We start from the raw sequence: 26,573 nt of genomic DNA, 5'->3' as shown, positions 1-26,573 counted from the left end.
GCAGGGCGTTGATTTCATACCGGGTAAAATGAATTTTTATAATGTTTCCGTCAGTGTGCGTCTTTTTTGCTTCCGCGTTAGCCTGTTCATTTCCAGCTATTCCGCAATGCCTAGCAATCTACTGCAGCACGATGTTATGCCCGGAATGAGGCATGTCACTAAAAGACGCCCTTCTTTCAGCGATTAATTAAATTACGCGGCTTTACGTGCAAAAACCACGATTTAATTGTGAGGCACGCCGTAGTGAGTAACTGCGGATCAATTTTGACTACCTGGGGTTCCTTAACCAGGCACCCAATCACGGTACACGGGCGTTTTGCAGTTCACCCCCCCCCCATCGAAATGCGGCCGCCGCGGCCGGGATTCGATCCCGAGCCCTCGGGTTTAGTAGTGCAACGCCATAGCCAGTACGCCACCACGGTGGGTTCTTTAAAGTGTCGGCACGTTAGATTACTTTATGCAGTGACAAGTCATGAATGGAGCGGTAAGTGCTCCTCAAAGCGAACATCTATGCATGCGCCAGCGATACACCTCGTTAATAGTATCCATCTGCTTGTCCTTTATATCCATGTCCCCACCTTCGTTTTACTCGGATGTTTCCTGGCCCTGCTCGGGTTTATTTGGTACGTCAGGTGTGACAGGTCCATGAAAGGATCAATCGGTTCCTTCAGCCTTCCCTGGTACATGGCGAGCGCCCACACACCAAGAGGGGGAAGAGGTCGGCGTGGAGGTACTTTGTGCACAAGCGTAAGGAATAAGGGGATCCGAAGGGCTCGATTCTTTGCTATAGTCACAACCACATCAAGAAGTAGACAACGAAGTCAGAGAGAGCAAGGGGGATGTTAATTGTTCGGTTTAATTTAAATGTACAAATAAGAAGGTACGAGTCTCAGTAATGGAAGGGTAATGGAAGTCGACGAAAAGCAAACCCGTCCCAGTTAGTACCTAAACCTTTCACATTACGCGCACTGTGGTTTACCAGTTAATTTACCAAGGCGGCCATCATCCCGTACACTTCGTTGGGTACCTGCGTAATTGTACAGGGCTAGCCAGCCCTGGTGCCACCCGCTGTGGTTGCTTAGTGGCTATGGTGTTGGGCTGCTAAGCATGAGGTCGCGGGATCGAATCCCGACCACGGCGGCCGCATTTCGATGGGGCGAAATGCGAAAACATCCGTGTGCTTAGATTTAGGTGCACGTTAAAGAACTCCAGGCGGTAGAAATTTCCGGAGTGCCCCACTACGGCATGCCTCATAATCAGATTGTGGTTTTGGCCCGTAAAACCCCATAATCATCTTCTTTAGCCCTGGTAGTGTTGGTAAGCACCGCTCACGGTCAAGGCGCTGGACGAGGAACAGCTTTCGTGAACCGTAGGTGTCACGTGTAGTGCGTACGCGAGCCTAAAAGCAAGTAAAGGGCCAACGCTTTCTCTGTGCTTTGCCTGGATTCAGTGTTTCTTCTTTGTGCATAACGTCAGTAAAAGTTTTCTAATGCCCTTGTCCAAACGACCCTTATGCGGTCAGCCGTCTTATTCGTGCCCGCACTGATATACTGTGGCTGTTCCTGAGCGCTGCGGTGACCACGGCATGCTTGTTGTTGAATAGAAAGGGCGCCTCCTCTTCGTGCCGGCCGAATTTGTGACCAAATTGCTCCTTGAACCGCAGATAGATAAATAACAGGCGCATCACCGTTATGTATATGCCGCTTCAGCGGCCGCAGACCACTTGATAATGACAGGTTAGGTTAGGTAAATGGGGTTTAATGGCGCAAAAGCAGCTAAGGCTATGCTGCGCCAAACACGAGGTATTTTAAAATCCTGTTTATGAAGGAAAAGGCTTTGTTAATAACCTATATTTTATTTAAAAATCCAGTGTCATGTAGAAATTTACGGACGTCACATAATGGGACTAGCGGATCATCACCTAAAATCAGAGCAGGGTGTAAAGGTATGTGTAGTTGATATAATTTGTGCAAAAGTGTTCGTCTGTGTGTTTCAGTCTGCGTACATGTGAGTAATATGTGCATAACTGTTAGTGGCTGTTGACATTTCTCGCATGTTGGTGTGTCTTCTTTCGTAAGTAAGTAATTGTGTGTGAGGTGTGTGTGCCCAATGCGTAGCCGGCATAAAACTACTTCGATGAACCGCTCTTGATGATAACACGACTTCCACTCGCCAACTATGGGTTTCGTGAGATGTAGTTTGTTGTCAGCACAACGGTCCCATTCGCGTTGCCATTTCGCCGTTAAGGCTTTTCTAATCGCACGGATGCTATCTTTGTATGGAAGTGTTGTGTTTGTTATATCTTTGTTCGCTGCCATCGATGCACATCTATCGGCTGCTTCGTTCCCCGGTATCCCAACATGACTTGGTACCCAGCAGAAGCGGATTGATCTCCCATATTTATTCAGCGCGACCATGTTTAGTATATCCCCTAACAAGGGTTCACACTCAGATTTCAGATTTAGAGCTTTCAGTGTACTTAAGGAATCAGTGTATATGACTGTGTTTTTGTGCTTGCCAGTGATAATCTTTTTAACTACTACCCATACAGCATAAACTTCAGCAGTGAAAACCGAAGCATGTTTTGGTAGACGAATACTTGTTTCCCAATTGTCTGTTACGGCCCCTACGCCCACGTGTTCTTTTGTTTTGGAGCCATCTGTGTAGAATTCCATGTGATTTTGATACTTCTCCTGAAGAGCACGGAATTCTTGTATGATGTGTTCGTGTGGAGTGTCTCTTTTCTTTAAGTGTGTTAGTGTCCAGTCACACAACTGTGTGAAATGGTACCATGGGGCCAACCGTTGTGGTTTCTTGGCAACCTGGAGGACTTCGTGGGGAATGTCATAATCCCGACAGTACTGCTCATACCGCAGGACAAGTGGCCTAATCATATTCGGTTTATTTGTGTAGTGTAAGCGTGAGTTGCACTGTGTAAGGATGTTGTAGCATATGTGTTGTGGTGATGACTGAATTCTTAGTACGTAGGAAAAAGTGAGTAATGCTCTGCGCTGCTGTAAGGAGGGTTCATTACACTCAACATATAAACTTTGAATGGGTGACGTTCTGTAGGCACCACTTGCCAGTCGCAATCCATGGTTATGTACTGGATCAAGTAATTGGATGTAGGACTGCCTGGCTGAGCCGTAAACCACGGAGCCGTAGTCTAAAAGGCTACGCACAAGAGAACGGTAAATACGTAAAAGACAGGTTCGGTCGGAACCCCAGTGCTTATGAGACAAAACTTTTAGGATATTCAATGCTTTATTTGCCTTAATTTTTAGTGTTTTAATGTGGGCTAGGAAATTTAGTTTTTTATCAAACATTACTCCCAAGAACTTACATTCTTGTTTTGCCGGCAGTGCGACATCATTCAATTTTAGAAGCGGGTCTAAGTGCAATCCTCGTTTTTGCGAGAATAGCACTGTAACGGTTTTTTGAGTAGAGAAACGGAAGCCATTTTTTTCAGCCCACTCCATTAGTTTATTAATTGTTATCTGGAGCTGCCTTTCACATGTATGTAAGTTTGAGGCGCGGCACGCTATTTGCAGATCATCGACGTATATGGAGTGCATGATAGAGGGGGGAATGACTTTGTTAACAGAGTTCATTTTTACTATAAAGAGTGTTGTGCTTAGTACGCATCCTTGTGGCACACCATTTTCCTGAATGAATACACGTGACAGCACCGTTCCTAAACGCACCTGGAATGTTCGGTCCGACATGAAATCGGCTAGACATTTCAGCATTCTACCTCGGATTCCTAAATCTGCTAAGTCCCTTAATATACCAAACCTCCATGTTGTGTCGTACGCCTTTTCTAAGTCAAAGAAAACAGTTAGACAATATTGTTTGTGTAGGAAGGCCGCACGTATCTCGTCTTCTAGCCGGACTAGGTGATCTGTTGTGGAGCAACCTTTCTTGTATCCACACTGATGGTTATCTAGCATGTTTTCTGTGTCAAGGACGTATGTCAATCTTATGTTGATGATGGCCTCATAGGACTTTGCAAGACAACTTGTGAGTGCTATGGGTCTATAACTGGTTGCTGTTGTGGGAGACTTTCCGGCTTTCAAGAACGGGATTATGATAGCTTTCTTCCACTCTTTGGGCATTTTCCCCGTTTCCCAGATTATGTTGAAGAAATGAAGCAGGGTCTCAACTGCTTTAGGGGATAGGTGAGCTAGCATTGCATAGTGTACCCTGTCCGGACCGGGTGCTGTTTTTTTGCCACTAGTAAGGACTCTGTTGATTTCTGGAAGTGTTAGAGGGCCATTATACAGTCTTTCTGAACTTCCTGTGGTCGGAAGCTTTAGTTTTTCTGCTAATTGTTTATGTTTCAGGAATGCAGCAGAGTAGTTTTTCGAGCTTGATATATCATGGAAATGTTGCCCTAATATGTCTGCTTGTTCTTCTATATTTGTTTGTGTGCCTGGAGGTGACAGTATGGGGATAGTGTAAGAAGCGTAGTCGCCTCTAAACTTACGAACCTGATCCCACATTCGTTTGGATGTTATTGAACTATTTATAGACGAGACATAATTTTTCCAGGACTGTCTTTCGGCTTGTCTGCGTGTGTACCTGGCTTTCGCTTTTGCTTTTTTGAAGGAGAGTAGATTGTCTTGTGTTGGGTATCGCCGGAAGATACCCCACGCTTTGTTTTGTAGTTTTTTTGTTTGTGTACATTCCTTCGTCCACCAGGGTTTCAGATTTTTTCTTAATAGGCCAGAGGATTGTGGGATTGTTTCTGCTGCTGCAGCAAGTATACAGGCGGTGATCTTATCATTCATTTCATCTATGGTTAGCTCATCTGGTATGTTATCTAGACTGGCCTTTTCAGTAAAGAGAGGCCAGTCTGCTAGGTGGAGTTTCCAACGGGGTGGTCTTAATGGTATGGTAGGAGAAGGAGATTTTCTTTTAATAATAGCAGGCATATGGTCACTACCATAGGGGTTGTCAATAACACTCCATTGAAAATCGTCAAAGAGAGATGGCGAGCATAGTGCCAGATCTAAGCAACTCATAGCGCCTGTGCTTGGGGAGTAGTAAGTTGCCGCACCGGTGTTTAAAAGGCATATGTTATTTGTTAGGATAAAATCTTCAAGCGTTTGACCCCTGGTGTCAGTTGTTTGACTACCCCACAACGTGTTATGTGAATTAAAATCACCGGCTAATAAAAATGGTTCGGGTAGCTGGTTTAAAATTAACTCTAGGTCTCTTACGGTAAAATGTAAATGCGGCGGAATGTATACTGAACAAATGGTGATGGTTTTGTGAGCTAAAACGGTGACAGCAACGGCTTCTATGTGAGTGTTAATGGGAACTTCTCTGGCTGCTATACCACCTGGCAGGACAATGGCTACACCACCTGAGAGCCGGTTCGCCTGAGGACGGTCGCGCCGTACAACAGTGAAACCTTTCAAAATGTTTTTGTGTTTTTCGCCTAGGTTGGTTTCCTGCAAGCACAGGGCCACAGGAGAGAAGTTTATTAACAGGTCTTTTATGTCACCTAAGTTATGTAAGAGACCTCTACAATTCCAATGGATCATAAAAGCCATTATAAAATTGAAAGGTAAAAAGTGATATTAACGAGTGAATGGGAGATAAGAATGATGTTAGGTGACATGGATCTGAAGAAGGCAGATACAAACAGAGCGATAACGCTTAGGTTATCGCCTTCTTATTTTGAGTTGTTATTGGGATTTTGTCCCTCTTACCGCGCTCGAGGGAGCGCTTGTCCTTCGGTGTCGAGGACACCGGGGTTTTTGTTTCGACCTCCATTGCTCTGTCTGAGGCGCTGGAGGACCGAGAGTTTGGCGCCGAGACACGTGTCTCGGGCCTTGGAGTTCGCTTGATCTTAGGACCCTGCGGGACTGGTGTCTGCAGGGCCGTTGAAGAGGGCGGAGCAGTACTGACTGCTTCCACCACGGGGGCGGGAGGAGTCACTGCGGCACCACTGCGCGTGGGCTCGGAGGACTCCGGAGGCCTCTGTGACGCTGCCCCCGCCTGCGTCACTTCGGCATAACTTCTTCGGGGAAGGTACGACAGTCTTTTTCTGGCTTCGAAGAACGAGATTTTTTCTTTAACAGTTAGTGCAATGACTTCTTTTTCTTTTTTCCAGCAAGGGCAGGACCGCGAATAAGCTGGGTGATCTCCCTTGCAGTTAACACAATGTGGCGAAGAAGTGCAATTCTCTGATTGGTGATCGTTGGAGCTGCATTTAGCACAAGTTGTTTGTCCTCGGCATGCATGTGAAGCATGTCCAAATCTTTGACACTTAAAACACCGTCTGGGATTCGGGATATACGGTCTCACATTGACTTTGACATATCCTGCATCGAGTGAAGTGGGCATTACGCTTGTTCCGAAGGTGAGTATAACATGTTTGGTGGGGATTTCTTGATCGTTTCGTCGGATTACTATTCTTTGTACTTTGGTGACATTTTGTTCCTGGAAACCTTCCAGCAGTTCCTCGTCGCTTAAACCAATGAAGTCTTCTTCAGATATTACTCCCCTGCTTGTATTAAGTGTTCTGTGGGCTGAAACAGTCACTGTCGCTTCGCCAATACTGGTAAGTTCAGAGAGCTTATCTGCTTGATCTTTGTTATTCAGTTCTAGGAGGAGGTCCCCGCTAGACATTTTGGATGCTTTGTATGTTGGTCCGATTTTGTCTTTCAGACACTTCGCTACCAGGAAAGGAGAGAGTTTCCTTACCGGAATGTTGCTTTCACTATGCACTACATAGTACTTTGGAAATGTTGGGGCGTTGCTTTGGAAGGAAAATTGAAATGGTACTTCGGTGCGGCATCTCTTCAGACGCCGATCATAAACAACAGGGGCTTGCGCTGCCATAGGAAAATGTGTATGTTCGGCAACAGCGCCGACCGCCCACCACGGAGCCCAACGAGGGGACGCGGCACAGCTTGTGTACAAGCCTGCACGACGCCAGCCGTACGCCATCACTATAACCCAATATGGTGTACCCAAGGTAGGATATCCACACAAGGTTAACCCTTGCCGCCGTGGAGAAAGGAAGTAAATGGAAGAGAGAAGAAGACAGGAAAGATGTAAAGTGAGAGATAAAGACGAAGGTTTGAGAAGAGAGAGACAGGAAAAGGCGACTACCGATTTCCTCCGGGTGGGTCAGTCCGGGGGTGCCGTCTACGTGAAGCAGAGGCCAAAGAGGCGTGTTGCCTCCGCCGGGGGGCCTTAAAGGTCCGAACACCCGGCATCGGCTCAACCCCCAGGATCCCCCTTTCCCCGGACACGGCTAAGCCGCGCACGGCTACACGCGGGAGGGTCCAACCCTCGTGTGCTCGGGTACGTGGTGTCGCAACACACCAAACGCCTGCTGACGCAGACGCCCCTGCGGGGTTGATAATGACAGTTTCTTTTATTTAATGTGTTACGCACACATTGATTTATTGTAACATATTCATTTGTGGGCTATGCTGAAGTTCATGTTCATCTCTGGGCAGAGCAATGCGCAGAGAGGGCCTAGGTGGTACGCACTGTATAAAAATTGCTTCCTGTTCGGTGTTTTGCTTGCTTGGCGCCCGGGTTGTAACGCCAACACACGGGGCCCTGCTGAAACCGCAACCTATTGTCCAAAAAACTGCAGCACGTTGTCCAGTGTCAAATGCTTTCTCTCGGAAGACCCTTTGGTTGTAATTAGCTTAACGCACGAAAAGTAGATAATTGTCAACGTAGAGAAAGATGCGTTACGCTGTCCCTGCCAAGTGCTCGGGAATTCTCCTGTTGACGCGGCTGAGAAGAATGTCACTAAGGTCGGGTGCTACAGAGCAATCGATGCATGCTCCTGCCTTTGCACAAAAAGCTATTTGCCTGCGCCGACAACCGTTAACTGCAGATAAACCATGAGCAATTATAGAAAAAACTCGTGTTAAATCGCATTACTGCCGGAACTCCATTTTATCATTGAACTCAGTTATACGCACTTTTACACTTTTCAATAACTCTCTATGTGGCAACAAGTAATAAAGGTATTCAATGTTACATCAATGCTCGCCGCAGCAAGGTCACTCGGTTTGTACCTGTTATGGCGTTTTTCACTGGTCGATTCGGAGCAGGGTTTCTTGCTCCGCGGCAAGGAATCCGAATTTCACTGGTCGATCTGGAGCGGGTTTGCGCGTTCCACTGGTCGTTTCGGATCAACTCGCTCCGCGCCGGATCGCTCTCCCTTGCTTTGCCGCCGAGGCGCGGATTCGGGCGGAAATAGCCCGCGTCACTTCCGTCTTCAAGCGAAATCGGTACCCGATTGGTACGCACAACATTGTGTTGCTTCGCAAAATGGCTGCGTTCGGTGCTGCTGCAGAGCTCGCGTTTAGCGATGAGAGCTCGGACGGACAGCGATTACGAGGTGACGCAGGTGCTGTACGAAGCATTCTGTGCACCTTGTCCATGCACAATCCTTGCGGGCGCGACACGGAAATGACGGACTCTGCGACTGCCGCGGTCAAATTACGCATGGGGGACGGCGAGTTTGGTTGCCGTGGAAACGTACAGAGCGGAAGCCGGGCATGGTTTCCGGAACCGTTTTGTGCGACGTGTACGCAGACTTCCTATGTGATCCCCCGCGGAGCGTTTTTGCGCTCCGCTGGCCGATTCGGATTTGTGAAACCCGAGCGCTCGCTCGAGGATTTCGGCGGACGCTCCAGATGGACCAGCGAAAAACGCCATAAGTCAACGAGCGCCTGGGAGTTCGGTCCGGTACGAGTCTTCGAACTCCCGATGGCAAGAATTGACAAGCTTTGCGTAAATGCAGAGGCGTGTAAAAGGTGCCTTCGATGGAATATTCGGCATTAGCGTATTGAACCTGATGCCGTCTCCAATTTTATTTCTTAAATCCAACAACAGTTTTATGTTACGCGTATACCCCAGCTCTTAAGCGCCATGCAAGAGTACAGAAAATGAGGCAGCGTTAGGCGTGTGCCATCATTAGTGCATTAGACTGCTGACAAAAATAGGCTTCTGCGAACAAAACATGTTTTGTTTCTGTTCTAGAAAACAAAAGCCAGCCGCAAACACGTTACCTACCATGAGATATTCAATGCAGAGTTGTGCCAGCTTGAATAACTTGACGAAGTTGGTGTCCACTGACGTTCCTTCCTGCGGAAACATGCCCGAGTGACGTCTGTGCGGTAGAATATCGCCTAAACTGGTCAGAGAACATCACTGAACTCAACTCTGACTTAGTGAAAACAAAACACACGAGGGCGTATTCGCAATGAAAGGTGCTTCGCGATGAGGCAAGTGTTTGAGAGTGCACCCGCTCTCTGTAAACCCGCACGCACAAACACTGACAAATATTGGCGAAGTAGAAGAAACTCTGCTATATATGCTCACCTAAAATAATGTCTCTTGGCAAATATGAAGGTTAGAAAACGCCTAAAAGATATAATTTGAAAGTAAAGTCGGCCTCAGAATGTAGGGCCTGCGTCAGTTACGTTATCGTGACGTCATTACAGAGCGAAATTAGTTCCGTGTAGCAATAAAGATGTAGACATGGTGCCGTCACCCATACAAACACAAATAGGAGTGCCGCGTGCGTGGTTTCACTGCGCTGGCGTGGGGCAGTCGTCGGGATCGCAACAGGTAGCTTGTTCGTGTGTAACGGCGTCGTGACGCATGTCCACTTCCTGAATGCCAAAACCGAAACTCGGTTCTCAGGAACAGACATAATGGTAAGCTGGTTAGTGAGTTATTTAGTAAGTTATATAGTTAACTATTTGGGAGCTTACCATTCCCGTTGAAAAACAAAGTGTACACTCATTTCATTCCACCGGTGCTAACATATGGGGCAGAGACTTCGAGGTTAACAAAGAAGTTCAAGAAGAAGTTCGAGAAGCTCGAGAACCGTGCAAAGAGCGATGGAACGAACAATGATAGCCGTAACGTTAAAAGACGGGAAGAGAACGGAGTGGATTAGAGAGCAAACAGGGATATCTTACATTCTAGTTGACATTAGCAGAAAAAGAATGAAGCTGCGCCGGTCATGTGATGTGTAGGGGAGATAACCGGTGGACCGTCACGGTCAAACTACAAGTGCGCGTGCTGGTGCGCGAAAGCTCGCGCTGACGCGCCTTGCGTCTGCCGCGTCTCGTGAGTAACGGCGGTTCGAACATACACAACGCGCGCCAGCGCGCGCCCACTTGCCTCACCATTTTCGCCTTGGTAGACATCGTTTCGTATTTTCGTGAGGCAGCCAGAGCACCGATACTTGTCTGGAGAAGATATCTGGGCTCGCGCCGCGCTTCGAGGCGTACGGTCTGACCTGAAACATCTGCGTGGACGCGAGCTTTCGTGCGCCGGCAAGCGTATGTGTAGTTAGGCTTTTAGAGCTACAAAATGGTTGCCGAGGGATGGACGTGCAGTCAAGGTGGGGTGATGAAATTAGGAAGTTTACAGGTGCAAGTTCGAATCAGCTAATGCAAGAGAGGGGTAACCTGAGATCGCTGGGAGAGACCTTCGTCCTCCAGCGTACATAAATAAATGATAATGATGGTGGTGGTGGTGGTGTGTTCTCTCTAGAGTTTAACGTGTCTAAGTTTTCATTTACAGCAGCACTGACATGACCAATATGACATTTCATTCTTGCTTTAGATAAAATTCCTGGACTTCACAACTCGCGAAAAAAAAAAAGCAGCAAGCCTCAGAACGCCCTGGATACAGGCGCAATGCTGCTAATCGTTGCCCAGCCCGACTTAAATTGAGCAATGGTTGCATACCAGTTCGTGGTCGATGTCGCAGAAAGTGAGGTGGGTGACATTCTTTTGCAGCGCGTTCACGTCCACCTCGCGAGCCACCTGGTCCACGTCCACAGCGGCTGCGCGTGGTGCGAAAAGTTTAGCAAGTCTCTCACTGCGACCTCATAGCGAGTCTAGCCTAAAGGGTTCGCTATTCACTGCAGGTTAAAGCGATCCAGAGAGGGAAAAAAAATTACTTCAGAAAGGACACTTTTGGCGCATCGAACACGATTCCCTTTTGATCTTAGAAGAACTACGTAGGCAAAACCGGCCGGTGCCTCAGTGAGAGACTAAACAACTATAACGCCATGAAAGCTCTCTCGGAGCATGTTACACTGCATTGCAGGAGGTGCGGATTTACTTCAACGTTTCATGAACCGAACGTGATGCGCAGAAGTCGCCCCAGGCCAACGCAAAAGATAATAGAGGGAAGACAAATTGCTGGATACGTGTGTCAGTGATATCTGTTTCACTGTCTCAAAGGCAGCTGATTTTTTTTTTTTTTTTTTTGCGTATAGACAGGCGTCACGCTGTAAGGGCTCGATGAGCCGGCCGAAAGTGCGGTTTATGTAGTCATTCTTTGACTCGCTGAATATACGGCGTATGTATTCTGCAGAATCTAACAGTAAGCATGAGTTGATAGTCTCGTTCATTCTGTAGTGCTGTCCTTGCCATGTTGTTCAACCAACTCGCCCCTACAGTGTATATACTAGCCTGGATCAGAAGACTTCTCGCGGTCGCTCCTGAAGGAACCTAAGGTCCATGTTTATGCTCGTGTGCGAGGTGCTCACGTCAGCGTACCGATCTCTCTCGTGTTGTCTCCGTCACCGGTGATTCCTCCTATACAGTGTTAACGGCAAGGAAGATTACAGAGTCGTAATAGAAGCGTCGGTTTAGTGGCGCCGGATGTACTGCCGCGCACCGATTTCAGCCGCCCACCCGCGGTGCGACCCGCGTGTAACTAGACTTGGCTGACTGGCGAGCACGTCAGTGACTTGTGGTAACCCGTCACATGTGGCAACCCTTCAAGTGTCCATGATGTAACATTGAAGCACGAAACCATACTGCAAATGAACACGTGTCTTGAACTAGTTCGACTGAAGTGTGGTTTGAATACTTGCCCTGCGTCGTGGCTTCATATCGCGATTTACTTGTCGACTGCTCTCTATTGAGGACGACTAAAGTAGCGGAGGAGCGTGCGGTTACTGCTCAATCCTTTATACAATACACACATGGCAGTACACCTTCCCACGAGCGGGCAAGAAAAAAGAAAAAGACCACGCAGAGGCAACACGCACCGATCCTGCGCCAGTCGATCTTCTGGCAGCGGCTGTGGAACTGGAATCCGTGCAGTGACACCACCGGCTGCGCGGACTCCCCAGCGTCGGAGGAGGCCGGCTCCGGACCCTGTTGCATGCTGGTGTCCTGCAATCGTCGTGCAAGCGAAACTGAGCGTCAACAATGAGAGGATGCGCACTAACCTAGACAGCGCTGGTAAGACGACGAGCGATGGTCATCCGTTGCTCTTTTTGGAGGACAGCGCCAGCTATTCACGGTTGTCAGAGCATTCATTCTATATTAGCCTAAAAAAAGAGAGTGTCACCGTGTTTGGATATTACTGCTTGAAGGTGATTGCGACTTCCCCACCGCTCGGAGCTCCCCCCCTCCCCCCCTTGCGGTGTCGGCAGGGAATCTGCAGTGTTCCTGGGCTAAATGTCCTTACTGAAGACATGAGCGTTTTTGAATTTCGTCGCTGTCTCGGTCCAGGTAGCACCGTGACAGCGCCACGCGAGTCATGGTCGCGTCTCACGGTGGTGGACGATGCCTGCGCAGGCCGTTCCAAGTGCTACTATGTACTCTTGTACTATGGACTATGTACATACTTGTACGACGTCAAAGTCGTACTCATGTTTTCCAGCGCGCGAAAACGGAGCATGAGGAGCTTGGTGACGCCGCCTCGGGCCATCGACCGTGCATATTCGCAAAGGACGCCTTTAATACGGCCTTGCGGGATGTAGCACGGGCGCGATGAACGAGACCGTTCCGAGTTCAAGTACTGGAGGAGCGAGAAACTGCGACACGCACACGGTCGTTTCGCGTAACAAACGACGCAGAATGGCCACTTACCGTGGCCGGCGAGGCCAGCGCAGCGCGGATGGAATCGCCAGGCTCGCGATTGGGGCCATGGGAGCCGTTGCCATGGTGACGCGTCGCTCGCTCCGAACAAAAAAGGCTTGCACCTGAGCGCCGCCACGGGACATCGATTAGTCTGTCGCTGAACATCGAAGGCACAAAACGAAGACATGTTGCATGTACAGTAGAAAAAAAAAGAAAGACATTAGAAAGAAAGAAATAGGGTTAGGGTAGCGGGTGTGGGGGTGGCGAGTGTGGGCAACAAGCGTGGCCTACAGTTAGAACAATGTCAACAACGACATTACATAAAGCTAAAAAAAGAATACGAAGCTATCACTTCTATTATTTTTTTTCTTACCATATAAGTTTAATCTGTAAGATACAATAACTGCCTAATTGCTATTTCCCGTCGCCTTTGTCCGTTCCTATAAACCACCCGATTCGTTAGCGGCAATCCCTCGCTGTGGGTATGCGCCACGGACATCCAGGGCAATTAAATAAAGAAGGAAATCGTCACGAAGAAGGACGTACTAAAGCCGTACATCCCTATTCGTTTTTCTCCTGCTCAAATTCTTTTTTTTTTCCTGTTCCCTTTCTTTCCTTTTTTCATCTCGCTTTTTGTAGTCTTTATAGCCCCTATATCCCGCACCCCAGTGCAGGGCAGCAAACCGGAAATTCGCTTCTGGTTAACCTCCCTGCCTTTGCTCTCTCTCTCTCTCACTCCACCTCAAAAACAAAGCCCATTTTTCACGAGCACTGATCACAACATTCTGCGTCATTCAAATCCCTACGCTCTCACAACAATATTTCTGTCTGTAAGACACGATCAGGATAAAAAAAAAGGAAGGCGACCCATTTGACTGTATTTAACGACACCCGAAAGCCTGAACTCACGCCTCATAGAGAATTTCCATTCAAGTTGGAGAGAGAGAGAGGAAAAAAAATGGCTGTGGCTTAGCTAAGGTTAAGCCCAGGATGCGAAGCATACTAGCCTTTATTTTAGTTGTTGAACCACTGTTTAGCCTGGTGAACTGCTGTTGCTTGGCTATATTTGGTTCGGCTAGACGAAGAAACAACTCATGCGTTACTCTGCTTCGCCTTCAATAGTGGAACGTGACAGCGTTCCCGTCGACCCGCCAAGGGGTGTAAGACAATGGGCTACGGCGCAGCGACTACGCACCCCGCATTGGACGCGGTGAGCGTCGAGCAACGCAGCTTTCGGCGCGGCAACGAAATGTGCGCCTGAGCAAGCGACGCACGCCTGAGCCTTAGAAACAGCTCGTTTCTAAGGCAACACGGCATTCACTAGAGGCGCTTTTGTACCGCTTTGAAGCATCGTACTCGTGGCTCAGTGGTAGCGTCTCCGTCTCACACTCCGGAGACCCTGGTTCGTAGTAGTAGTAGTAGAAAACTTTTAATGAGATCGTTTAAGAGATTCGCGGATTCGAAGCCTCCGTCGTCTTTCTTGGCGCCGGCGACTTGAGGCTTCTCTTCAGCAAGGTTGGGCCCCTAGTCCAGGGCTCCACTGAGTCGCGCTGCATCAGCAGCGTGCCGCACTAAGGCCCTTTGGGCCGCGAGCTCGCTGCTGGTGAGCCGGCTCTCCCATTGCTCCGCACTCGGGAATTCGTGTTGGTGGAATGCTTTATTTCGTTCGCACTCCCATGTGATGTGGTATAGTGTGGGTGTGTCGCCGCACCAGGGGCAGTTTGCTCTGTATTGTGTTGGTGACATCTTGTTATAGATGTACAAGTTGGGGAAGGAGTTCGTTTGTAGCCTACGCCAGCCGACTGCTTCCTCCCTCGTGAGGGCTTTGTGTGGTGGTGGGTACTTGAATCTAGTCCCCCTGTATAGTTGTAATGTCTCTGTGTATCCCCCCTCGCATGCCAGTAGCTGAAGCTCCAGAACATCTGACATGCCTGCTCGGTATGTAAGCCCTCGAGCTAGGCTGTCTGCTCTTTCGTTCCCCGCTACGCCTGCGTGGCCTGGGACCCAGATTATGTGTTGTATGGGTGTCTGCTCAGCAGAGGCTGCTGCCCCACTGATTATCCTGAGGGCCATGCCGCTAATTCTGCCCTTCGTATAGTTTTTACACGTGTCTTTCGAGTCTGTTAAGATGTTTAGGGATCGGCCTTTCCTATAGCCTTCTGCTACCGCCAGCGCGACGGCAATTTCCTCGGCCTCCGTTATGCCCACGACCTCCACTGAGGCGCATGTGGCCATGTCTCCTGTGCTATTAGCTACCACCGTAGCGGCTAAGCGCTTCCCTGCATGTACGTACATGGAGGCGTCCGTATAGACTGTGTTCTCTGACCGGCCTAGCCTCCTTTCTAGCTGCTCGGCCCTTGCTGTTCGTCTGTCCTCGTGTAGGTTAGGATCCATGTTTTTAGGCAGGGGTCCTACATTAAAGGTCTTTCTAAGGTCGTCCGGTACGTCCGCGTATCTGTCTACCAGTCCGCACGTGTTCCGACCCAACCTTCTCAGGAGCGCCCTTCCCGTAGAGGAGCCTCTGAGTCTGATGAGTTGTGCCCCCAATCGAGCCTCGGCAAGCTCATCGAAGGTATTGCTGATTCCGAGTTGGAGTAGCTTCTCGTTTGATGCGTTTCTGGGTAGGTGTAGAGCAATCTTGTATGCCTTCCTGAGAATACAGTCGGCTTGCTCTCGCTCCGCCTTTGTTGTTGCGTGGTAGGGCAAGGAGTACATAACTCTGCTAACGATTAGGCTGTTGACGAGTTTGAGGGTATCTTCTTCTTTCATCCCGTACCTTCTCTGAGAGACTCTACTGATCATTCTGCCAACCTGCTCCGCGGCTCTTCTCAGCAGGCTGATGGTATGGCTGCATTTTCGGCTGCTCTGCAGCCACATGCCTAGGATTCGTACCATGTTCTGCTCTGGGATCAATTGCCCCTCTAGAACTACTTCCAGCGAGGCTTTGGTAGGATTTCTTCCGATCCTGATGATTTCCGACTTCTCCGTCGAACATCTGAGGCCTCTCTCCCTGACGTAGGTCTCTACGCAGGTCGCAGCTTCTTGTAGTCTGTCCTGCTTCTCCCCTAACGATCCTTGGGTGACCCACACCGTGATGTCGTCGGCATACATCGCATGTTGGATGCCCGGGATTTCCTTGAGGCGTCTTGCTAGCCCGATCATCGCCATATTGAACAGGACGGGCGATATCACGGAGCCTTGGGGTGTTCCTTTGCAAGGCGTGGTGAAGACGTCGCTTCTCAGCTCGCCTAGTCCCACGGTCGCTGTTCTGTCGCTCAGGAAGGCCCTGATGTAGTTGTGGGTTCTTCCCCCGCAGTTGGTGTTGTTGATGCCTTCCATGATGGCGGCGTGGCTCACGTTGTCGAAGGCCCCCTTTATGTCGAGGGCCATGACAACGTTTTCGCCACTTCTCGGCATTTTCTCGAGTACCTCCTCCTTGAGTTGGAGTAGTACGTCCTGCGTAGACAGGTGGGCTCTGAACCCGTACATGCTGTCTGGGTACAGTTGGGTCCTCTCTAGGTGCGACTGGATCCTTTTTGTGATTACTTTCTCGTACATCTTGCCCAGGCACGACGTGAGGGAGATCGGCCTGAGGTTCTCGACCTGGAGTTTCTTGCCTGGCTTCGGGATCATTACCACTACCGCGTGTTTCCACTCGGCCGGCACTTTTCCTTCGTGCCAGAGCTTGTTGAAGTAGGCTGTGAGCTGATCTATGGCGCCATCGCTGAGGTTTCTTATGAGCGAGTTCTTGATTCTGTCCGCCCCCGCTGCTGTGTTTTTTGTTGCCGACCTGATCGCCTCGACGACTTCCTCTCTCGTTATGGGCCGATCCATGGTGGGATTCTCTTCGCCCTGGTACTCTTCTTGGTAGCTTTCGACCTGGTCTTTGCCGTAGCATTTGACCCGGACTTCCTCGAGTAGCTGTTCGTCCGTGCCCGTGTACTGGTGCACCAGCCTCTGAATCGATTTGCCGCTTTCTGATTTGTTCTTGCTCGGGTCCATGAGGGACTTGAGGATCTGCCACGTCCTGGCCGTGCTGAGGGTGCCGTTCAGCGCGTTGCTGAATTGCTGCCATCCTTGCCTAGCCAGCTGCGTTGCATACTCCTCCGCTTGTTTAGTTATTTCGGCTATTTTAATCTTTAGCTTCCTATTGAACTTCTGTCTTTTCCAATGCTTGGTGAGGCCGCGTCTCACCTCCCATAGCTTGAGGAGCCGCTTGTCCACCTCCGGAGTTTGTTCGGTTCTATCCACCTCTTTAGTATAGAGTTCTTGGATCTGTCTGAGTTGCTGGCTCCACTCCTCCGCAGATACAATGTCGCCCTTGATCTGCTTGCAGTGTGCTCTGAAGGCGTCCCAGTCCGTTAGGCGGACCTTGCCTATTTTCCGCTTGATATTGTTTGCGGTTGTGCTGATCCTTATTATGTGGTGGTCGCTTCCAAGGTTCTCGAGCAGGTTCTCCCATTCTGCTTGTCTGGCGCCCCTTACGAAGGTTAAGTCAGGGCACGTGTCTGAACTGACGCTGTTCCCCTGTCTAGTTGGGTGGTGTTCGTCGGTTAGCAATTCGCACTCTGCCTGTTCTGCTGCAGCGCAAATGCCACGTCCCTTCTTGTCGTCTTTATTGTAGCCCCACCTCGGGCTCTTGGCGTTGAAATCACCTGCTATCACTAGGGTGTTGTTCCCCGCGAACTTTTTCGCCTCCGTAAAGAGCCTAATAAAGTCCCCATCTTTCTGTCTGGGCGGGCTGTATAGGTTTATAATATAAGTGCTTTTAGATCGTGCTTTCTTTTTGGGGATTATCTCCGTGATCACGTGTTCGATCCGGGTGTCCTTTATTTCGTTATGTGCTATGGCTACTACTTGCTTGCTAATGAGAGTTGCCGTACGGCCATTTTCCTGACACGTGTAGCCCCTAAGCGTAGGGGTGCAGTTTGTTTCCTGTAGCATAATTACGTCTGGTGGGGTTCCTCTGGCATAGATGAATTGCTGCAGGAGGCCTTGTTTTTGCCTGTACCCCCTGCAGTTCCACTGCCACATCTCTAATTGTTGGAGGCGTTCTGCCATGATGGGTTACCATTATTTGCGTTGGGGGTTTCTGTGCCGAACCTGCGTTCGTTAAGTAATCTGTCTCTAGCATCATTGGTTATTCTCTGTGTGTTTTGGCTCTTGATGTGCGTCCTGACATTCTGTTCTAACAGGGCGAACTTTTGTTGTCCCTGCTGCATTTCGCTTTTTAACTGCTGCATCTGCTCTTGCATCTGCCTCTGCATGTTCATCATGAAGGTTTTAAGGGCATCGTTGGAGGTCCCTCCCTCGTGGTGTTGTTGCCCCGTCTCCATCGCCCTAGGCGGTGGGGTCAGAGTCCTAGGCGGGGCATAGCCTGTCCTCGATTCACGTAGTTCTCTGATAACTTCGCTTAGCTGCTTTCTAAGCTGCTCAAGTTCACGTTTAAGTGTCGTATTTTCCTCCGCTAGCTGTTTCTCGCGTGCGGTTTGTGTGTTGTTTGTGTTCGAGTGCGGAGCAAAGAGTGATTTGGGAGGGCCGTCTCCCCAGCTCACCTTAACGCCGCCGCTCTTCCTCTTTTGCTGTCTCTGCCCTTGCGTCTGCTTCTGCTGTTGCTTGCCGTTGCCGCCCAGGGGTGGGAAGGACTCGTCCCTCTCGGATCCCCGGCTCTGGCTCCGGTTCCGGCTGCCCCCGCGGCTGCTCCGGCCCGACTCCTGACTCTCGTCACGGAACCATCTTGGTGTTCTTCCCCGGCTGCGGCCCCGGCTACGGCGTTGCTGCTGCAGGGGGCCCCACCGCAGCTCGCTCGCCGACTTGAGTCGCTGTTTGCAGTCTCTCGTGCCCGCCACGTGGTCGCCGCCACACAGCAGGCATTTGGGTGTGCATGGGTGGTCTGCCGCCGGGTTCTGGAGGCCGCACTGTCTGCAGGCCCTAGTCTCCGGATTCGGGCAGACGTCCATTCGGTGCCCCTGTTGGCCGCAGGTGTAGCATACCTGCCTCGTGGGCCGGTACGGGTAGCACCAAAATTCTCCGCTGTGGTAGAGAACTTGCTTCGGGAGGGTGGGGCCGTCGAAGGTGATGATGGCCGTGCTGGATCTCCCGAGCATTCTGGCTGTTAGGATCTTCACGCCTTGCGTGCGAACTCTGAGGCTTGCCTTGAGTTCCTCGGGCGAAGTCTCCGGATCCACTCCGTGGATCACCCCGCGTAGCGTGCCGTCCGGCGCCGCCACGTGTGCGTTTACGGCGTAGTTCTTGCCTCCGAAGCTCAGCTGCTTGATGCGCATAATCTTCTTGGCCGCTTCTTCGTTGCTGGTGCTCACAATTATGATGTTCGATCCATTGCGCAGCCGGATGATCAGGTCTTCTTCCTTACATCCCCGCTCGGTAGCCGCGACTACCGCCCGCGCCACGTGGTGTTGGTGCAAGTCTCTGACTGCGAGTCCTCTCGGCCGGAGGACGATTTTAAAGTCGTCTCTGGGGAGTGGAGGCAGGCGTCGCCTCGGCGCTCCCTCCCTCTCCTTCTTCTCCGCCGCGGCTGGCGCGCCAGCTGCGTTCTTCGTCGCCCCTGAAAAAGGCGCGCAATCTAGGCCGTTTCCCGCCAAGACTTGCTGCTTGCCGCCGCCGTCTTGGCGTTTCCGTTGTTTCTTCGACATGGCGACTATCCAGTCGTCTTCTTTTTCTCTGTCGATTCCGCTTACTTGTGAGCGTTGGATCGGTGAGGTGCTGCTTCCCGGGGCTTGGATCCCTGTTGCAGCGAGGCCGTCTCGGTCTTGCCGCATGTGGGCCACTTCGATGGTGTCGTGGAAGTCTTCTTCCATGTTTTCCTGGGATTCAGCCGAAAATCTTGTCGGTCTTAAGGTCACGGGTTGGTCGTAGCTCGGATTGCTCGTTCGGGACATCGCTCCGATGCGTCTTCACCGCGGGCCGAAGCCGGGAAGGCCGCGGAGCCCCGTACGTAACGCCCTGCCGACCACGTGGGAACTTCAAATGCCGATAAAATCCGAAAAAATGGACCCACCGGCTTGAAATTGGTATCCTCGTGGTCCTCTTCACTTCCGACGTTGATTCCGACCAAAATTTCGGTAGTCCGATGGGATTAACCGGGTCAAAGAACCCCAAAATCACGGAGCGCATGTGAGGCACGTCCGCACTCTTCGGCGAACGCAGCGTTCCCCTCACCCTGGTTCGATTCCCACCCAGCCCATCTTGCAAGAGTTGAACCAAAGCCACCTAGAAACAGCTGCTTATATACCGCCGCGATGCCGCGAGCGACGGCGCGAGTTGGAGCGCCGTTTGATGATGATGATGATGATAGCAACTTTATTGTACCGCCGGATAAGGAGGCCCCTACTCCCCGTCCCCGGCACACAGGCCTTGGGGACGGGGGCCGGAACCTCCGCGATTAGAAGCAAGCAAAGAGGTCTTGACTCTTCGCGGCTTCTTCCGCCAGGCGGATGGCGTGTTGCTGTGGAGTAGGGTCCTCGCTCCGCAGCAGGGCTTCCCAGGCCTCTCTACAATTTATGTTTGCTTTAGCCCCTGGTGAGCTAGCGCATTCCCAGATTATGTGATCGAGGGTCCCTCTCGCCCCACAGTGTTTGCACTCATCGGTTTCTCTCCTCTGTCGTGACGTCACGGTGTCACGTGGTCAGCCTTGAAAGCGACGCCGCGAGCGACGGCACGAGTTGGAGCCCCGTTTCTCCTCTGTCGTGACGTCACGGTGCCACGTGGTATGGCATGGGGTCAAAGGTCATTGAAGGCGACACCGCCGCGCCTGAGGGCGTGTGTCGCCGCACCAGGGACAGATGCCGCGATATGTATGTGGGAACATTTTACTGTTTCTGTGTAGGTTTGGAAATGTGTTGGTATGAATAAGTCGGAGACCAACGGCATCTTCAGTGCTGAGCTTTTTGTGAGGCGGAGGGTAAATCCTGCGGTTGAGTCGCTGAATCTCGAGTCGGTCGCAGTAATTGGATGGCAGCGGCATGAAGGTAAAGGGTGGGGATTTATGAAACGATTGGTCTTGCCCCGCTCAGTTGATTAGCGCTCGAGCTAGGGCGTTCGCCCTTTCGTTCCCCTCCAGACCCGCGTGACCCGGCGTCCACGTGATTTGATGGTGTTCTTGCAGCCTCGGGCCTAGAATCTGAGCAGCCAGCAGCGGTGTTCGTCCCTTCGTAAAGTTACGGCAGGCCTGTTGCGAGTCGGTAACCACATGGACTTCCCTGCCTACCCTGTCTTCTTGCTTTATTACCAGCGCCGCGGCTATGGTCTCAGCCGCAGCTGAGGTCTCTGCCCTTACGGAGGCCGCGAGGGTCAAGGAGTTGTCTCTCGCGTTCACGGCGGCTACCGCGAAGAGGCCCCCTACAGGGTACGCCGTCACGTCCACATGCGTTACGTACGGGTCACCCTTGAATTGTCGGCGCTGTCTGTCGACGCGAGCCTTGCGTCGTCCTTCATGGAGTTCATGACTCATGTGCTTCGGTATTGTAGTGTCCATGTATAGCACTCTGGAATGAAGGAAGGCAACCCTGGGGTTCAAGGGAGCTTCCAAGATGGCTGCAGCTTCGTTGAAATAAATGTGTGCGCGTTCCCAACAGAACCGGCCATAATCAGTCTCAATGCTCGAACTACCATACGTTGCAATGGCGACGAAGATGCGTCTGAACTTCGTGAAGGCTGCCAGGCAACGATTTTAAGCAGAACGAAGATACCAACACACACTGTCGAAACTTCTACTTTGCAGTATGGCGCACAACATGCTTCCATCGTTCCCTTTCTTCGACGTGCGTGCCACTGACGCCAACAACGTCGGCACCGAGTGGTTGAAGTGGGTGAAACGCTTCGAAAACTTCATCGTAGCCTGCGGTATCACAGCCGATGTCCGGAAGACGGCCATACTACTGCACTACGTGGGGGAAGAAGTGTATAACATATACTGTGCACTACCCGATCCTCCCGCAGCCGCAGCTGTGTCTACCGTTTCAAGCACCGGTGGCTCCAGTAACGCAACCCCTCTCTACGAGTCGCTCGACGCATTTTACGCCAGACTACGACAGCTTGTTAGGCACTGTGCTTTCGCCGATGACGACACCGAAATCAAGAATCAAATATTGCTGTCTACAACGTCGACACGTCTACGCCGGTATGCCATGCAGCATGACCTCGACTTGCAAGGAATTCTCAAACAAGGCAGGTTATTTGAAGAGGTCGAGCACGACATCTCCGTAATCGAGCAAGAATGCCGGCAGTGTAAGGAAAACTCGGCGTTAGCGTCTACACTTGCAGTAAACTCCGAGCGCTCGTCGCGACCTCATCAGCCGAAGCACCATGGGAAAGAGCCGTCACGGACTCGTGAGCCTCCACGCCATCAACGGGCAAACGCGACATGCTACAACTGCGGAAAACCATGGCCTCACAGTAAGGGACGCTCTAGTTGCCCCGCTATCGGCAAACGGTGTACTGCGTGTCACAAAACTGGACACTTTGCTAGTGTGTGTCGTTCAGCACACAAAGCCGTACACGCAGTCGTGCGGGACAGCAGCCCTGACAGTGATGAACACGTTTTCATGACCTTCTCTCACTGTCACGCAGTCACGGGATCTCCACAGGTGGACGTCAAACTTGATGGCGAGGACGTCCGTTTTACAATTGATACTGGCGCTACCGTGTCTGTCGTCGGTTCGAACAGCTTAAAAATCGTTTAAGCAAGGAAACGCTGTCCAAGACATTTAAGAAAGTATTTGCTTATGGGGCAAATTCTCCTTTACCGCTGCTTGGAAAGCTTGATGTTGACATGACCTACAAGGAGAGCAGCAGCCATGAAACTCTCTATGTTGTGTCTGGAGACTGTGCACCACTGCTCAGTTTCTCTGCAGCTTCCCGTTTAGAACTAGTCCAAATCACGTATAGTGTGGGAGAGGTTACCAACAGACTGGATCCGAGGATGGCCTACCCAGACCTCTTCAAGGGAGTGGGCTGTCTAAAGGACTTCCAGGTGCACCTCCATGTTGACCCCAGTGTTCAACCAGTAGCCCAACCTCACAGACGCATTCCCTTCTCAATGCGAAAGCCACTGGAAAAAGAGGTCGAAAGGCTACAGTCCCTTGGCATAATCGAAAAGACTGAAGGACCAACCCCCTGGGTATCACCAATTGTCGCAGTACCGAAGCCACATGACCCCGAGCACATTCGAATGTGTGTTGACATGCGCTGTGCCAACCAAGCTATCCAGCTTAAGAGACATGTCACACCCACAGTGGACGACATCTTTGTTGCTTTGAACGGCTCCATCTTATTCTCTAAACTCCATCTGAAAGATGGGTACCACCAACTAGAACTTGAAGCATCATCCCGTGTGATCACCACTTTCTCCACACCTGCTGGGCTCTTCCGATACAAGAGACTCAACTTCGGAATCAACTCAGCAGCCGAAGTGTTTCAGGACACCATCAGTCAGGTTCTAACTAACATCCCCAACGTGCTCAACGTAAGCGATGACATATTGGTGTATGGAAAGACTGAGAAAGAGCATGATAAGGCTTTGAAGGCCACATTGGAATGCCTACTTGCAAGTGGTCTCACACTGAACGTCAAGAAATGCAAGTTCTACCAACGGGAACTTACATTTTTCGGGCATGTGTTCTCCAGCAATGGTGTGCAACCGGACCCAACTAAGGTGTCTGCGATCTTGGGTGCATCACCACCTTCCAGCGCCACTGAAGTGAAGAGTCTCCTCGGGCTCGTTAACTACTGTGGTCGGTTCATACCCAACTTGGCCCACCTCACCCAACCACTCAGGAAACTCACGGCCAAAGGAGAGGACTGGTGTTGGACAGACATACAGCAAGACGCCCTGGACGAACTGAAGAGAAAGCTTTCCGAGGCCACAACTCTCGCCTACTTCGATCCAGGAAAGAACATCACACTCATTGTAGATGCTGCTCCTCATGGCCTTGGTGCCATTCTCACGCAGACATCCGGAAGCGAAACCAGAGTGGTAGCATATGGGAGTCGTGCTCTTTCTCCTGTGGAGGCACGCTACTCTCAAATTGAACGGGAAATGCTGGCCGTAGTGTGGGGAATTGAGCATTTTCACATCTACCTGTATGGGACAGCATTCTGCCTACTGACAGACCACAAGCCATTGGTCAGCATTCTCAGCAACCCTCGCTCCCTGCCTTCAGCACGGCTGGAGCGTTTGGCACTTCGAATTCAACAATACACCTATGAAATGCAACACACTAGTGGTCCAAGTAACGCATCTGACTACTTGTCCCGACACCCAGTAAACTCCACGTCACCATTTCGGTGCATAGAGTCTGTCGCCGAACAGTATGTGAACTTCATTGTGTCTCATAGCCTGCCTCGTGTCATGACCAGAGAGGAGGTAACCGAAGCAACGCTCGCTGACCCGGTGATGAACTCGCTCAAGAAAGCCCTAAAGCAACCCCAGCAAGGCAAAGATTGGAAGACCACAACTCTGATGCCCTTCTCTCGCGTTACGACAGAACTGTCAGTTTCCAAAGAAGGCCTTGTGTTAAGAGGCACGCAGATAGTACTGCCAGCACAACTTCACACTAAGGCGGTGCATCTTGCACATCGAGGACACCAAGGCATTGTCAAGACAAAACAGCTGTTGCGTGAGAAAGTGTGGTTTCCAGGGATAGACTCTTTGGTGGACCAGACAGTTAAGAGTTGCCTGGCATGCCAAGCGAACACACCAGTACCCCATCGAGATCCCTTGCCAATCCAGGAGCTGCCTCGAGGCCCGTGGACTGAACTGTCGTTAGATTTTGCTGGCCCTTTCCCTGATGGCAAGTATGCCATGGCAGTGGTGGATGATTTCTCCAAGTACCCAGTTGTTAGCATCCTACACACTCTTGCAGCACCTACAGTCATCAAGCAACTGTGCACTGTTTTCGCTCAGTTCGGCTGTCCAGAAGTTGTAAAGTCAGACAATGGCTCACCATTTCAGAGTGAGAGTTTTGCAGAGTTCGCCAGCGAGCTCGGGTTCAAGCATCACCGCATCACTCCACGGTGGCCAGAGGCTAATGGGGAAGCCGAAAGATTCATGCGCACCCTCAAGAAGTCTATACTCGCAAGTCGTGTCAGCCACTTGGATTGGACTAATGAGCTTCAGTCGTTCCTGCTGGCTTATAGGTCCACACCACATAGTTCCACAGGAAAATCTCCGTTTGAACTTCTGTTTGGGAGACCCATGAAGAATCTTCTACCGACACTTGTCGCTGGTACTCACAACTCGGCTCTCTATGAGGCCAGACAGAATGACACTAAAGGAAAAGCATACAACAAGTGGTACGTCGACACTCGGAGGCATACGAGTAACAACCAGCTGTGTGTGGGACAACAGGTCCTCTGTAAACAGGACAGGTCAAACAAGTTTTCGCCTTACTATGACCCACACCCATACACAATCACCAAAGTCAATGGCTCCAGAATCACAGCGTCCAGAGATGGAGTGTCGATTTGTCGCAACTCAAGTTTCTTCAAAGATGCAAGCACAGTTAAAGTGGAACGACATCAGGACCCGACCGACATGCCATATCTGGATGATGAAGCTGTACCGAGTTACAGTGACCTTCCAACCCCCAGCATAGCTACTCCTAGCCAAGCCATATCAGCAGCTCCCAAGACCGTCTCACAGCGGTACCCCCAACGATCCAGGCAACGACCTAGGCACCTGAAAGACTTCGTGTTTAAGCAAAACTGATTTTTTCCTTCCCTGAGGGGATGATGTAGTGTCCATGTATAGCACTCTGGAATGAAGGAAGGCAACCCTGGGGTTCAAGGGAGCTTCCAAGATGGCTGCAGTTTCGTTGAAATAAATGTGTGTGCGTTCCCAACAGAATCGGCCGTAATCAGTCTCAATGCTCGAACTACCATACGTTACAGCTATCGGGTTCGCCTTGATCTTGCCTCTGACCTCAGGCGGGAGTGATCGTTGCCCATCGAGGGCACGGAGCTCCGGTGCCGTTCCGGTCCGGTGGAGGATGGCTCTGCCCGCCGCCGTGTTCTGTAGTCTGGCCTTTTGCGAAGCCATAACCGCGTCCGACAGCTCAGCGAAGGTGTTGTGGATACCGAGGGCCGCTAACTTCTCGTTTGAGGTGGTGACAGGGATACCCAGGGCCGTTTTGTACGCGCCTCTGATGATGGCATCGACTTGTTCTTGGTCGCGTTTGTTTAGCGAGTGATAGTGATACGGCATGCTATACGTTATTCTGCTGATCACCAGAGACTGGACGGGACGAATCGTGTCCTCTTCTCGCATGCCCTTGCGGCTTCTTGTAATTCGTTTTATAATCCGCGAGATCTGGTTGGTGGCAGACCTTAGAGTTTGGATGGTGTAGGAGGCTTTCAGGTTGCTCTGGATCCAAAAACCCAGAATCCTAGTCTCATTGCCTTCCGTTATCTTCTGGCCCTCAAGATAGAGGTCGATAGGGCCGAGGGACTTGTAGATTCCTCCTCCGTGCACCCGGATCAGCTCGGACTTTTCGGGCGCACAACGCATCCCGCTCGCTGCCGCAAATCGCTCCACGGCCGTCGCGGCCTCTTGAAGGGTCGCCTCTTTTCGCGCTAGGGAGCCCTTGTTGGCCCAGAGCGTGGTGTCGTCTGCGTACAGGGCGTAACCTAGGTCGGGGATCTTCCGCAGCTCTTTGGTCAGCGCTAGCATCG

At 50.9% G+C, this 26,573-nt stretch overlaps 1 protein-coding gene across 1 annotated transcript in view; it reads right to left on the bottom strand.

The window, feature by feature from the left end:
• The window catches only part of DZIP1 (DAZ interacting zinc finger protein 1), a 62,175-nt gene extending 42,392 nt beyond the window's left edge, over positions 1–19,783 (bottom strand). Inside the window, exons 1-6 of the mRNA XM_075683882.1 lie at positions 18,440–19,783; positions 16,502–17,612; positions 12,894–13,006; positions 12,065–12,191; positions 10,749–10,846; positions 9,058–9,129 (exon numbers count right to left, since the gene is read on the bottom strand). Of these exons, the coding sequence (XP_075539997.1) occupies positions 9,058–9,129; positions 10,749–10,846; positions 12,065–12,191; positions 12,894–13,006; positions 16,502–17,612; positions 18,440–19,783 (2,865 nt within the window). The remainder of the gene's footprint in view (positions 1–9,057; positions 9,130–10,748; positions 10,847–12,064; positions 12,192–12,893; positions 13,007–16,501; positions 17,613–18,439) is intronic.
• Positions 19,784–26,573: the final 6,790 nt, after the last annotated feature.

This window comes from Dermacentor variabilis, chromosome 3 (assembly GCF_050947875.1).
Source record: "Dermacentor variabilis isolate Ectoservices chromosome 3, ASM5094787v1, whole genome shotgun sequence".
NCBI classification, from domain to species: Eukaryota; Metazoa; Arthropoda; class Arachnida; order Ixodida; family Ixodidae; genus Dermacentor; species Dermacentor variabilis.
Note: the sequence above shows the minus strand (reverse complement) of the source record. Positions and strands in the feature narration are given on the sequence as shown.